We start from the raw sequence: 13,628 nt of genomic DNA on the forward strand, positions 1-13,628 counted from the left end.
CAATCTCACCCTCGCACTCTCAAACCACCACGCGCCCCAACTGTGTCCGGCTTCGCTGTTACTCGTCCTCTCTCCACCCCCTCCCTTTAAATATTTCAGACCACAGGAGGAGCAGCAGAGACGCGGCAGTGTTTGACCCGGGACACGGTGGAGATGACAGGTGCCCACATCGCGATAAGAGCGGCACTCATGCTGCTGCTGCCGCTGCTGCTCCTCTGCTCCTCCGGCGGAGAAGCGCAGCAATCCGCTGCAGCTGTAAGACAGTATTATATAGCAGCAGTAGAAATCGGTTGGGACTATATCTACCTGGACGATGTTGATCCAGCGTCCGACCAAAGGTGAATATTTCTTTGTTTAATTTAAGGCAACACACTCTGCTGTCATTTAGACCTAATAGCCAGTTCCAAAAGGCTGGTTTTATTAAATCACTGGCACATCTGGCAATATTTTTACAATGCTTCCAATTTAAGCTCATCTTTTGTGGGGGAATTTATTAGAAACTAGTAACTTACAGTTAAGATGGGTAAGACTGATCAAGAGGGGTGTTTTAAGTGCTTTGTGGTAGTTTTCTTATTGTTTGATTGTTTGGTTTCATTAATAACCCGCATTTTGTGTTCTTTTAGAAGAAGAACCAAAGATATTCCACAAAAATACATCAAGGCAGTTTATAGGGAGTATACAGACGCCACCTACACTGTCCCCAAAACAAGGCCAGCATGGACCGGTAGGTCTCCTGTTTTGGAAATTTTCTCAATCAATCCAAAAAACTGTCTGGAACCTGCAGTGTACAGTAATTTGTCAAATTTCCAGTTGTTTTCCTGCCAAGACAGACACTATAAATTCAGTGTTGTCATTTCTGTTAAAGGGCATATTTCAGATTTGTTTTAAATTAGGGGGGCATTTGTATGACTTCAATGTGGAAACTTACAAAACCTACAAAAATATATATTATGACTACATTGTGTGTTCTGGTTGCAGGTATTCAAGGCCCGGTGATCGTTGCCCAGGCTGGGGACAAAGTGGTGGTCCACTTCAAAAACCTGGCCTCTCAGCCCTACAGTATCAGCCCTGTGGGCATCACCTATGGGAAAAAGTCTGAAGGTAGTGAACTAAATGAAAGTAACTGCTGTCATCCTTTTAACTTTTTTTGCCCTCCATCACAAACCGAACATTAGTCAGCAGCATTTGGTTCATCTTGCTCATTTTATGACTCAGAATTTTTTCATTCTTAATCGTCCATATGACATTGTAGAGTCAAGGGCAAAAACATAAAAATCCTACTTAAATAGCATAAAGGAGAAATCCAAATCTGATCTTCTTACTCACTATTTTTTACTGAAGTCTGAAATAATTTGGGGCCAAATAAAGGCATTCATGGAAAAGGAAATGATGTATTGTCAAATTACTACTTACCAGAATCACATCAGAAACAGTGTGTTTTAATTAAGAGATTCAAAAACATAGTGTAGGCTACATTTTATCAGAATCATCAAGAAGAAAGTTGCCTCCTCATTCTTTAGAAATTACAATGAACAACGGTTATCATTATCATGTGTCTGCAGATTTTGTGCAGCATGTCAGAGCCAAGCGATGAGTCTTACAGCATGAGATGTCCACATAAAACACATATGGAAAGCTAATGCTGTTGAAATCTATCATTTTAAGTGGCTTTGAATTACAATACGTGACTGCAAAGGAAATAATTAAATATCCCTGATCTAAGAAGCTTTTGGAGGTTAATACCCTTCACAGAAGGCATTGGCATATGTCCTAATGCTGCTGAAGATCCAAAGCAGTCAGTTCCTGTAAATGGCTCACGTCTTCCTGCCACAGGGTAGATTACTATAACGGACTTCATCATAATCTGAAAAGCTGCTCCTGTCACATCCAGGAATGAGACTTCATGAAGCAGATCTACTCACATAAATGGGTGAAGAAAAAGGTTGCTGCCTGTAGTCTGATATAAGCCATCTTTGCACATTACCTTTAGTCAGTCTGGATGTGTTTTTACAGCAGCATACATACAGTGTGGTATTACTTTCACCTTTATTCCTATTTTGCAGGTTATTCTTTATTTAATGTATTTCGTGCAATGTAAGAACTAGAGGACTATGTATCTTATAAATATATCTTTGTAATCATAATTACTGTACTGTACCTTTTCATAAAGAAGATTCGACCACACTACATGCATTCTTATGACACCAGTTTTGCTGCTTTGACCCAGCTCTACTGCTGAGTGAATATAGAGGAATGATGTGTCTTTTCTTTCCAGGAGCCGGGTATGATGACTCGACAGTGGGCCAGGAGAAGGATGATGATGCCATCTCCCCTGGAGGATACTATGACTATGTTTGGGAAATCAGCGCTAAAGATGGTCCCACCGCCAGTGACCCCGAGTGCCTGACCTACTCCTACTCATCCCAGGTGGACACAGTGCGAGATGTAAACTCAGGACTCATCGGGGCCCTGCTCATCTGCAAATCAAGTAAGTATGTGGTAAGGCAAAGGGCAGCTTTGACTTGTTATTATCTTTCACATACACAGACACAGCATCTAATTTCAACTGTAGACATACATTATGTCTTATCAATATTGAGTCTTTCTATAATTTATTGTTATTCTCTCACCATTTCACTACCTATAAACACATACAGGTATAAAGAAACACAAAATAGAGTTGAAGTTATGCAAACCTTAACAGATGGCTAGAAGCTGAAATGATCCCAGTGGTTAAATTAAACATTCATTAAACCAGTGTTTTTAAAGCTAAGTGACGTTATAACTGATTACAATGCAAACATTTAGAAACAAGTGTTACAGCCATGCTAACAGCTATTTGAGGCTGTAGTCTTCTGTACTAAGGCTATGGTACAAGATTAAATGTCAGGGAATCACCAAGGTGATTACAGATCTTCCAGAGGGAATCATGAATGTCTGTACAAAATGTCATAGGTAGGCCTACTGAGCAAGGGTTTATCTGACTTTGTAGATACGGGAAATTAATAAGAAATAGAATATATGCTCCTGTAATATTAGACTGCACAATAACATTGCAAGCATATTATCACATCTTGCATCACATTTGTGTGTGTGTGTGTGTGTGTGTGTGTGTGTGTGTGTGTGTGTGTGTGTGCGCGTGTGTGTGTGTGTGCGCATGTGTGTGTGTGCGTGCTTGCGTGCGTGCATGTGTGTTTCCCCAGGTGCCTTCACAGATGATGGCCAGAGGAGAAATCCAGCGTTTGTCCTACTGTTTGCAGTGTTTGATGAGACCAAGAGCTGGTATGGAGAGGTTGGAGAGAGGAAGAGCAGAGAGAAGTTCAAGAGGGGCAACGACAGGAAGGAATACCACACCGTCAATGGATATGTCAATGCTACGTTACCCGGTAATGAACCAGAGTTTGTTCCATGAAGTTGTGTTGTAATGTTAAGTGTTGTCAACACTGTATTCATGCTGCGCTGTATGTGGTCCACACAGGAATTTGGCCTAATTTTCTCTCTCTCTCCGTTTGTGTGTGTGTAGGTTTGACAATGTGTCAGGGTCCTAATTACATGTTCTGGCATTTGATTGGGGTGGGCACAGCTCCAGAAATCCACTCCATTCAGTTTCAGGGTCACACTCTGCAGGTAATTCAATTTGTCACATAAATAGCAAACAGATTTAAATGAAATATTTTTTAATTATTTTACTGGCCAATTAATACAAATATTAAAATATACATATATATATATAAATGGACTCACTTGTTTATTATTTTACTTTTACATTTTCTTTCAAATATAAAATGAACAAATGCTACTCCAAGATTATTTTTATTCGCTGGAAGTACTGTGCTAAGACTGACTTTGAATTAAATTGCAGAATCACTGCAGTACAGTAGAAGAAAGGGGTATATGTGTAGTTTAACAGCATTAAACTGTGTCTGTTATCTACTGTACTTGTACTTTGCTTTGGATATCTTTTAAAAGCAATAGCTTAACATTTTTGGAAATATGCTGTCTTTCTGAGAGATAGATAAGATTGACACCAGTCTCATGTCTGTACATGAAGACAGGAGCTGGAGCCAGGAGGTGATTAGCCTAGCTTAGCATAAGGACTGGAAACATGAGGAAACAGCTAGCCTTACTCTGTCCAAAGTTCCAAAATACACTTTCTAGCGCGTCTAAAGCTCACTAATGAACATCTATATTAAAACCATTTTCAAACTATAACGTAAACAGTAATGTAAAAAATCTGTTTCCTCCTGCTTCCAGTCTTAGCTAACCTAAGCTAATTGTCTCCTATCATACTTAACACACACAAAAGAGTAGTATCTATCTTCTTATCTAACTCTTGGCAAGAAAATAAATAAGAGTATTTCACAATATAAGATGATTATGCAAATGCAGAATATTCTTTTACTCTCCTTGTTACAATCCAATTTAGCATGTTCTGTCCTTTTTTTAGGTTTTGACACATCGTAAAGTCACCATGGAGGTGACTCCTATGACATTCATCACTGCAGAAATGAGACCTGCTACTATAGGCTCCTTCCTTATCAGCTGTCAGATACATGCTCACCGCCACAGTAAGAAAAGCCCAATAAGACCTCATAGACCTGGTCTGTTTCCCTAATTAAACTATTTTTTAACTCTGAATGGAACTCTACTGCTCTACCCAGGTGGCATGAACGCTTTGTTCACGGTGAGGAAATGCCTTGATCCTGTCATTCTGCCGGGACCCGACCTGCGTAACGTCAAACACAAGGATGACGGGGACGGGGACAGTGAAGAATACAGTGATGAAGATGACAATTTGTTCAACACCATAAGCTTTGAGCCTAAGAAACCACAAGTGCAAGCCAGAGCCAGTAGGGGAGAGCAGCCTGTAACATGGGAGCATTACATCGCAGCTGAGGAGGTCACCTGGGACTACGCTCCTCATCTTAAACCCACAGACAGGTAAGGAAGATGGTGGAGGGAAAAGACGAAGAATAACCGAAAGTGAGCTGCTAAATTAAATTGTTTCTTTTCTCTTTGACACATCAGTGTGTTGCAGTCTGCATATTTCCCTGCAACTCCCCATCACCTGGATTACAAGTATAAAAAGGTAGTGTATGTGGAGTACACAGATGGATCTTTCACTCAGAGGAAGAACCCTGCCAAGACACTGCTCGGTCCACTCCTAAAAGGAAAAGTCAATGATCAAATCCATGTAAGTGAGTCAAATGTTTGAGGACAGAAAACATGTGAATGTTGGAAATATGGCCTTAGTGCATGATTAAATTTCAGCTAAAACAAAAATAATTTATCATGGCAAAACAGAACTAAACTTATGTAGCTCTTTGTGTAGCTTTCTACTGATCTCCTGTTGGTTTGAATTTTGTCTCCAGATCACTTTCAGAAACCTTGCCAGTCGCCCTTTCAATATCTATCCCAATGGCCTTACCAAGATATTTCCACTGCAGAAATCCACAAATGGTACGTTTAAGCATGGACATTAGCCAACAGTCAAAACTAATATCTTTCTAATATCACTGGTTATCTCTCAGAATTTAAGTGTCTTTAAATTAAAAGCCCAGTATGGAAGGGGCTTTCAGGGGAATTTCTTAAATGTTTTGTGGATTTGATTGGACCAATAAAAAGGGACTTACTGAGCACAAGTCTGGGATGAACCAAAGCAACACAGAGCTGTAGAGGATTATTGCCCTTTAAACACACCTCCCTGCCCATGTTAGATCAGGAGGCAGATGATGAGTGCCTACTGATATCCAAACAGTCACCTCTAACTCATGATTTCGCGCCACTAGCTACTCTGACTCATGATGCGTTAATAGTCGAGTGTGGTTTTGTATAATGTGAGAGTTAGTTAGGTGCTTAGTGCAAGATAAATCATAAAAAATATTATATATAACCTGTTATATATAAGAAGAGAAAAAAGTGAGATATTGCTAAATAAATAACTGAAATACATTTTTACATATATTTTACATATACTGAGGTAGAACAGTTAACACAGGGTCACAGGATTAGAACTTTTCTTTTTTTTCCCCCCACTAAGTGTAGAATACAAAATAATGATTTTGGTGCCTAGTGGTTGCATCAAAAAATGTTGTTGCAAAAGTGTTGCAGACACACCCCTCCCCCACTGATCTGATCCAAAACACTAATGTATATGTACATATGAAGCCCAGATTTTTTGAAGGCTTATCTAAGTTTCCACAACCTAAAATGTATAATAATCTAAATCCTGTTAAATTTACCTAAAAAGTATACACAGTGTGTCTTTAAGATTGTGTGACATACATACCTCATTGCTTCTAAGTTTTATTACACAAGATATATTCAGATGTTGAAATTAATTTCAAAAAGGGTGCATAAATAGTTAATTTGCCACTGTAGTCACTTCTAAATGCATTATTTCTTTACTTCTTTCATGTGTGCTCCTGATAATAAGTATTCATCATTCAATGCATGCAGATATTGTAAAAACCTGGAATCATGCAACAGAAAATGTAATGTATAATGTTTTCCGCGTATTATAGCTGTTATTTGGTGTTTTGTCTGAAGTTGTCTCTATTGGTCTTATTCTCATTTTCTGTTGCCGCAAATCCCCAACAACAAAGTTTCATCCAATGAAACAGATGCAGAGAATGACTTACGCTCCATGGGAGTGCCCCCCAACGGGACATTTGGCTACATTTGGAAGCTAACAACAGAGGATGGGCCGTTGGAGGGAGACCCCCTGTGTCTGACCCAGCTGTATCAGAGCACCGTCTCACCAGAGAGGGACTTGGCCTCCGGACTGGTTGGCACCCTGCTCATCTGCAAGTACAGCACTATCGACAACAGAGGACGTCTGGTGAGAAGAACATTTTCGTGATAATAAATATGGCCGAGCTGCAGACATAGCACTTTGTAGATGCACGCTGCAATGTTGTCAGTCACCTGCACTAATGGAATGTAAAACCATGCATCTCTCTTACTTAATCTATTGTTCCATGCAGTTGGGCCCAGATAAAGAGTGGAGCGTGATATTTGCTGTGTTTGATGAGAACAGAAGTTGGTACATCAACGAGAACATGCAGAAGTCCAGCCGCAAGTCATCTAACATCACAGACGTTGAATTCTACAACTCCAATGTCATTTACAGTAAGTTCACCACAGAGTTACATTTGGCTTATTCTGATTATTCTGGAATAATAATCACTTTTGAACACAGTGAAATATTGACTGAATGAATAACATGAGATAAGGCATGCTCTGAGCTTAAATGGTGTTAATTTAAACCTGCAATAACGGATTCTTTTGAACTAGTTACTAACTATATCTGTTGGTTGTTTGGTGTACAGTGGGTTTTTAAAGATTTTTCAATTATAACAGCTGCCTCCTGTAGCCAAAAACAAGGCTTTGAGAGCAGTGAAAGTGAACCAAAGCAGTAAAGCTGCTGGCCGGACAGCTAAAATGAGCTGAAAGAACAGGGCAAATTCTCTGTAGGTTCATCACTACAAGCAACCCCTTTCACATTGTCACATTGTTTTCACATTGTCATTTGATGCATTTTTTATGATAAAAATATAGATTCTGGCAACTTTAAGGGGATTCTCTGTATTTACTGTATGAAACTGATCTCCATGTCCACGCAAAAACTGTGAATTTCTCTTTACCTCCAGGTGTAAACGGTATCATGTTCAGCGGACGTCAGTTTGTGATGTGTAAAACTGATGTCACCTTCTGGCATGTGGCCAGTGTGGGCACCCAGAGTGACTTCCTCTCAGTTTACTTCACGGGAAACCTCTTTCAGTACCAAGGCCTCTACCAGTCTGTCCTCACACTCTTCCCCATGACTGGCATGACCCTTCCCATGGAAACCGAGCTGACAGGTAAGACTGAAGCTTTAGTCATTTTTTCTGTCCAACTTTTTGACAGACTTTTTGAGGCTGCTTTGTTTTTCATTCACAGTGCTTTGTACATTGTACATTTCTAATACAGTCTGTAATCTGACAGTGTAGCAGGCTTACAGAGTCCCTCTTCAATGCTGTTTGAGCAAATAATAACAGAGTATCATTGGCACATGTCACTTGATGACCATAGCACACAAAAGACATGTCATACAATGAGAAGCAGTAATAAGGGTGCAGTAGCTGAGACATGCCGCTCTCCTGAAGCATTGACATGCATTGATGCTGAGAAATAAGATATTCATTCAGAATATTCATTCTTAAATATGTCTTCTCTCAGGTGAGTGGGAGATCAGTGCCTTTGATGGCAGCCTCAAGAGCCGGGGGATGAGCATCAGTTACTCCGTTCGTCCTTGCGACGTTGGAGACCTCCCATTAGTCGATTATGATGGTGATCAAGAAGATATCTTTGATTATTTGGATCAGATAGATCTACAGCCAAGGGGCAGAAGACTTCAAAATCACACGGTGTTGGTTAAAGTGTGCAAGAAACAGGTCACTAACAACAACACTCAGTCAGTAAACACTTCCGGTCAAAATGTCACTAATGATAAAACTGAGGGGACTGGAGCTGAAGGACAGTCAGGGTGTAAGATTAGGAAAGTGAAAGTGACATCACTGGAAGGAGGAGGAGGAGAAATCCCTCTGGATGTCTTAGAGAAAATAGAGAGAGGCGGGGAGTGGACAGTGTCTCAGAATGGGACTGAACCTGGGGGAGAGAGATCTGGGAGACAGAGAAGACAGGCAGAGGGCAACTGGACAGATGTAGATATCAGTTCTGGAGCCTCTGAGGATAGAGGAACTGGGATAGAGATCAGAGAAGAGACTATGGAAAATCGGAATCACACTGGTGCTGAGGGAAAAGCTGAGGAAAGGAGTGAAATGTCAAGTGTAAATAATGGCACAGAGGGAGAGCTCAATGAGCGCAACGACATCTTACTGAAAGGTAACCCACAGCTGGACAAGAAGGTCTCAACTGTAGAAGTAATAGATCAAAACCACATTCAGTCCGAACCTGAGCGACTTACTGTGGAGCTGCTGGAGCTGGAATACAACAACACAACAGGGACTGATCTGTCCCTCGAGTATGATGACTACAGCCAAGAGGTACTATTTTCTCTGTGTGTATGTCTTATGTACATTTCTGCAACGCATATAAATCCATATGTTGGATCCTATGTGCCACAAACCGAAACACTTCCCCCTCACCCTCTGTAAATGCAAAATTTCATATCATAGGTGAACAGCACATCAGATGTATTTGCCACCGATTACATGGACCTGCGCTCTGGAGACATCAGCTATCGCACTTACTACATTGCTGCAGAGGAGATCACCTGGGACTATGGCATCAGAAAACCACATCAGCTGATCAAACCCAGGTAGGAATAAAATTTGATCAAGGTTTCCATACAGGACTTTGAAGCAATTGTTTGACATTTTGGGAAAAAGGCTTGTTCGCTGTCACCCTCTTGCAAGGAGAGATGAAAAGCTGACCCATTTATGTTTGTGGGTTAAGTATGAAGTATGGAGTGACAGTCTGGACGTGATTAGGTTAGCTTAGCACAAATACTGGAAGCAGGCACAAACACAGAGCCTGGCTCCGTCCGAAGTTCAAAAATCTTCCTGCCAGCACCGCTAAAGCTCATAAATTAACATGTTGTATCCCGTTTGTGTAATCCGTACACAATCAGAAATGTGAAAATGATCATTTATGGTTTAATGCTAATCTAACTGTCTCCCAGCTCTAGCTCTACACTTAATCCACAGACATGAGAGTTGTTCCAGTCTTCTCATCTAAATCTTAGCAAGAAAGCAAATAAGCGTGCTTCCCAAAACTTCCCAAAAGTATTCCTTTATGCTTTTTTCTCCTCTTAGCCAATATTACATTAACATGCTTTGGATGATTTTGTTCTTTAAAAGCGGAATTTTGAAAGCTAAGTTTGGGGCAAAGTCAACATTATTTAACATAAAACAAACAGTTATTGTTAATTAAGTTATTGGTCAACAAACACAAAATGTTTCACACTGATCCAATCAAGATCCAATCTAATAAATGTCTAAAGCAGCAGTGATGACTAAACTCCTCTCTTTAGAGAGATGCGTCGTGGGATGAGAAAGTTCCTGCCAGAGTACAAGAAGGTGGTGTTTCGAGCCTACAGGGATAAAGACTTCCTACTTCCTGTAAACAGAGGGGAGGTCCAGGAACACCTGGGAATCATGGGACCTTTCATCAGAGCTGAGATTAATGATCTCCTCACTGTGAGTGGTCCTAAGAATTATAGCCTACCCTTTCATTTTTATTTATTTCATGAAACGACTGAATTATGAAACATAACTAGATGACATCACAACATCATGTTAGACAGACTGAGGCACTGGGTGGGGATCTCTGGTACTGCCTTAGAATGGTTTTCATCCTACCTGTCAAATAGGAAGTTTTGCGTGTCTGTAAACAACAATGTCTCTTCGTCCAGTTAAATATGGTGTGCCTCAAGGGTCGGTCTTAGGACCCATTTTGTTTTCTTTGTATCTGCTTCCCCTTGGACATATTATCCATAAACATGGTATTTCTTTTCATATTTATGCTGATGACACACAAATGTACTTGCCCGTCAGATCCACAGATCCTGGAATGCTGACTTCACTTAACAACCGTCTTTGTGAAGTTAAAAAATGGATGTCAAATAATTTCCTCCAGCTGAACTCAGACAAAACAGAAATCCTGGTCATCGGGTCCCAGCAGATGGCAAAACAAATACTGCCATCTGCTGGTTCCCTAGTAAATCACATTAAGCCGGTTGCAAAGAACCTTGGTGTTTGGTTTGATAGTAATTTAAATTTCAAGCAGCACACCACAAAGCTTGTTCAATCATGTTTTTATCAACTTAGAAATATAGCAAAGATTCGATCTATGTTAACTTTTAAGGACACCGAGACCATTTTACACGCCTTCATCTCATCACGCCTGGATTATTGCAACAGCCTTTTCACTTGTTTAACCCAAAAATCTACTGATCGACTCCAGACTGTCCAGAACTCAGCTGCCAGGCTTTTAACCAGAACAAAGAAATATGACCACATAACCCCTATTTTAGCATCATTACACTGCCTCCCAGTATGTTTTAGAATTGACTTTAAAATTTTATTGATCACTTTTAAAGCTCTTCATGGCCTCTCGCCTTGTTATATTTCTGACCTTTTAGTCCCATATGCACCAGCATGTACCTTGAGATCCTCGGGCAGAGGTCTGTTCCAGAGGTCTGTTCCTGAGTCAGTGAACTCTTTTAAGTCCCTTCTTAAAACATACTTTCCCGATCTTATTTGACTTTATGTTATCCCTTTTATTTTATTCTATTTCACTTATTTTATATTTATCTTAAATGTGTATTTTGGTCTTTTCAATGTTTTCTTGCTTGTATTGTTGTCTTTGCACTTGTTGAAGCACTTTGTAACTTGTTTTTGAAAAGTGCTCTACAAATAAAGATTATTAGATTATTATATTATGATGTAGCTAACTGTCTATTTGTCGTTGGTGTCTTTTTCAAGGTGATTTTTAAGAACAAGGCATCCAGGCCTTACTCCTTTTACCTTCAGGGAGTCTATGACCACAGCCAGGGGGCCGGCAGTGCCCAAACCCATGCTTCCTCTGCTCCACCCGGGGTCCCAGGAAAGCCTGTGGCTCCAGGGGAGGCACGGACATATAACTGGAGAATAACCAAGAAACAAGGACCAACTGACACTGAATTTAACTGCAAGACTGGGGCATACTACTCCACTGTGGACAAGGTCTGTTTAGGTCTTTCACCTCTAGCCTGTTCCAGCTTTATCTCCCATGTATATACAGCATGTACTGCATGTCTGTATGGCATCTGTGTTTGTGTGTGCGCATGCTCAGCTGTGACTGCCTACATGAATTAATCTGTATGAATGGTATCAGTAGTTAGGTGTTTAGCCTTAAGTGAGGCAGTGGTAGTTCACTGTGTTACTGTCTTTTTAATGAATGCTTTAATGGAAATCTTGAGGTGTAGTTATATGACAAGGAGAAAATAAACATTTCTTTACTATGTTCCAGGAGAGGGACCTTCATTCGGGTCTGATAGGTCCACTGGTGATCTGTAAGCCCAATACCCTCCTGACTCGTCAGAACACGCAGCCAGACATCCAGGAGTTGGCCCTTCTCTTCCACACCTTTGATGAAACTAAAAGCTGGTACCTGGAGGAGAGCCTGCAGCGGTACTGCACTCCACCCTGTCAGGCCAACACTCAGGACCCCTGGTACCACACCAGCAACAAGTTTGCAGGTGGAGATAATAATGTTGATTTGTTGGTGTTTTCAGTAGCATAATAAGCATTAGTGTTTTGTTTTATTTCTCCAAAAATAATGCCTACGTTTTTCTTTAGCAATAAATGGTTATGTGGCCGAGACACTTCCTGGTCTGTTGGTCGCCCAGCACCAGCAAGTCAGGTGGCACCTGCTGAATGTAGGAAGCGACGGAGAGTACCACGCTGTGCACTTCCATGGTTTGCCTTTCACTGTTCAGACTAAACAGAAACACCGAATGGGGGTCTACAACCTCTTCCCTGGTAAACACACACACAACTATACACATGGTGTTTCATTTATTCATTCATTTATATACTTATTTTGCTTAATTTTATATCCAAACAAATGTATCTGAACCACACTCTTCGTTTAATATCAGTAAGGCTCACAGTTCCGACTCCAGGCAGCGTTTTTAACTACCAAAAACGAATCTAGCTTCCATCTTTTTGAAGCAATAATTGGTATACTTGCACTCTGAAAACCTTATTCTTGACTATAATTTAATGAATGGTACTGCTGTGTGTCACCCAGGTGTGTTTGGAACAGTGGAGATGAGACCCCCCACAGTTGGCACATGGCTGGTGGAGTGTACAATAGGAGACTACCAACTAGCCGGCATGAGGGCTAAACTACTGGTCTATAATCCACGTAAGTACAGTCTGTGTCACAAAATGATTTATCATTAATATTTGTAATGTAATGTGGTATATAATAGTTAACACAGCAGTAATAGTGGATTTACTGTAGTTGATCAACATATTAACTTTATAGCTGTGAGCATATATGGTCTATGGTAGAACATAAAGAAACATTATGTTTTTATTACCTTAGAACAGGGGTATTCAATTAGATTTCAAAGAGGTCTAGTTAGAGAAAATTTCCTGAAGCAAAGGTCCGGAACATCAAAACGACGAACTTGCGTTATCATTCAGTACTATAACCTATAGTTGTATCAACACATGTTTTTAGTCAACAACGGACTGTCAAATCAAATAATATTTCAGTCAGTTTTCACATCAAACTGGAGGGATAATAAATAATAACTATTCAAATAATAAATTCTAAATTTAAGTAAACTAAAGTGCCTAATTTTTAGAAATAATGTAATAAAAAGTGTAGCTTGAAGTGATGAAATGTAGTCTTATCCAATTTTATAATAAACACTCAACACATCATAACAAATGAACAGCTGTAATGCCTCCTCTTCTCTTTCATTTCCTCTTACAGAGCTACCACTTTCCTACTTTCTGTTGTTCAGTGAGAAACGTGAGCTCCAGCTAGCATATTGGAGATCTATGAGATATTCTGGTTTTGAACTGCCCGTGGGAGGAATGTACATGTAAAAATCTGTACATTCTTGA

General features: G+C 40.2%; 1 protein-coding gene across 1 annotated transcript in view; it reads left to right on the forward strand.

Annotated features, from left to right (window-relative positions):
* The first annotated feature begins 110 nt into the window (after positions 1 to 110).
* f8 (coagulation factor VIII, procoagulant component) overlaps positions 111 to 13,628 on the forward strand; it is a 24,666-nt gene continuing 11,148 nt past the window's right edge. Inside the window, exons 1-20 of the mRNA XM_046030666.1 lie at positions 111 to 338; positions 624 to 724; positions 979 to 1,101; positions 2,276 to 2,488; positions 3,204 to 3,386; positions 3,524 to 3,627; positions 4,448 to 4,568; positions 4,662 to 4,941; positions 5,029 to 5,194; positions 5,373 to 5,460; positions 6,624 to 6,841; positions 6,987 to 7,131; positions 7,653 to 7,862; positions 8,221 to 9,047; positions 9,180 to 9,322; positions 10,037 to 10,202; positions 11,490 to 11,729; positions 12,016 to 12,244; positions 12,345 to 12,527; positions 12,799 to 12,915. Of these exons, the coding sequence (XP_045886622.1) occupies positions 154 to 338; positions 624 to 724; positions 979 to 1,101; positions 2,276 to 2,488; positions 3,204 to 3,386; positions 3,524 to 3,627; positions 4,448 to 4,568; positions 4,662 to 4,941; positions 5,029 to 5,194; positions 5,373 to 5,460; positions 6,624 to 6,841; positions 6,987 to 7,131; positions 7,653 to 7,862; positions 8,221 to 9,047; positions 9,180 to 9,322; positions 10,037 to 10,202; positions 11,490 to 11,729; positions 12,016 to 12,244; positions 12,345 to 12,527; positions 12,799 to 12,915 (4,042 nt within the window). The 5' untranslated portion in view covers positions 111 to 153. The remainder of the gene's footprint in view (positions 339 to 623; positions 725 to 978; positions 1,102 to 2,275; positions 2,489 to 3,203; positions 3,387 to 3,523; positions 3,628 to 4,447; positions 4,569 to 4,661; positions 4,942 to 5,028; positions 5,195 to 5,372; positions 5,461 to 6,623; positions 6,842 to 6,986; positions 7,132 to 7,652; positions 7,863 to 8,220; positions 9,048 to 9,179; positions 9,323 to 10,036; positions 10,203 to 11,489; positions 11,730 to 12,015; positions 12,245 to 12,344; positions 12,528 to 12,798; positions 12,916 to 13,628) is intronic.

Source organism: Micropterus dolomieu, linkage group LG19 (genome assembly GCF_021292245.1).
Source record: "Micropterus dolomieu isolate WLL.071019.BEF.003 ecotype Adirondacks linkage group LG19, ASM2129224v1, whole genome shotgun sequence".
NCBI classification, from domain to species: Eukaryota; Metazoa; Chordata; class Actinopteri; order Centrarchiformes; family Centrarchidae; genus Micropterus; species Micropterus dolomieu.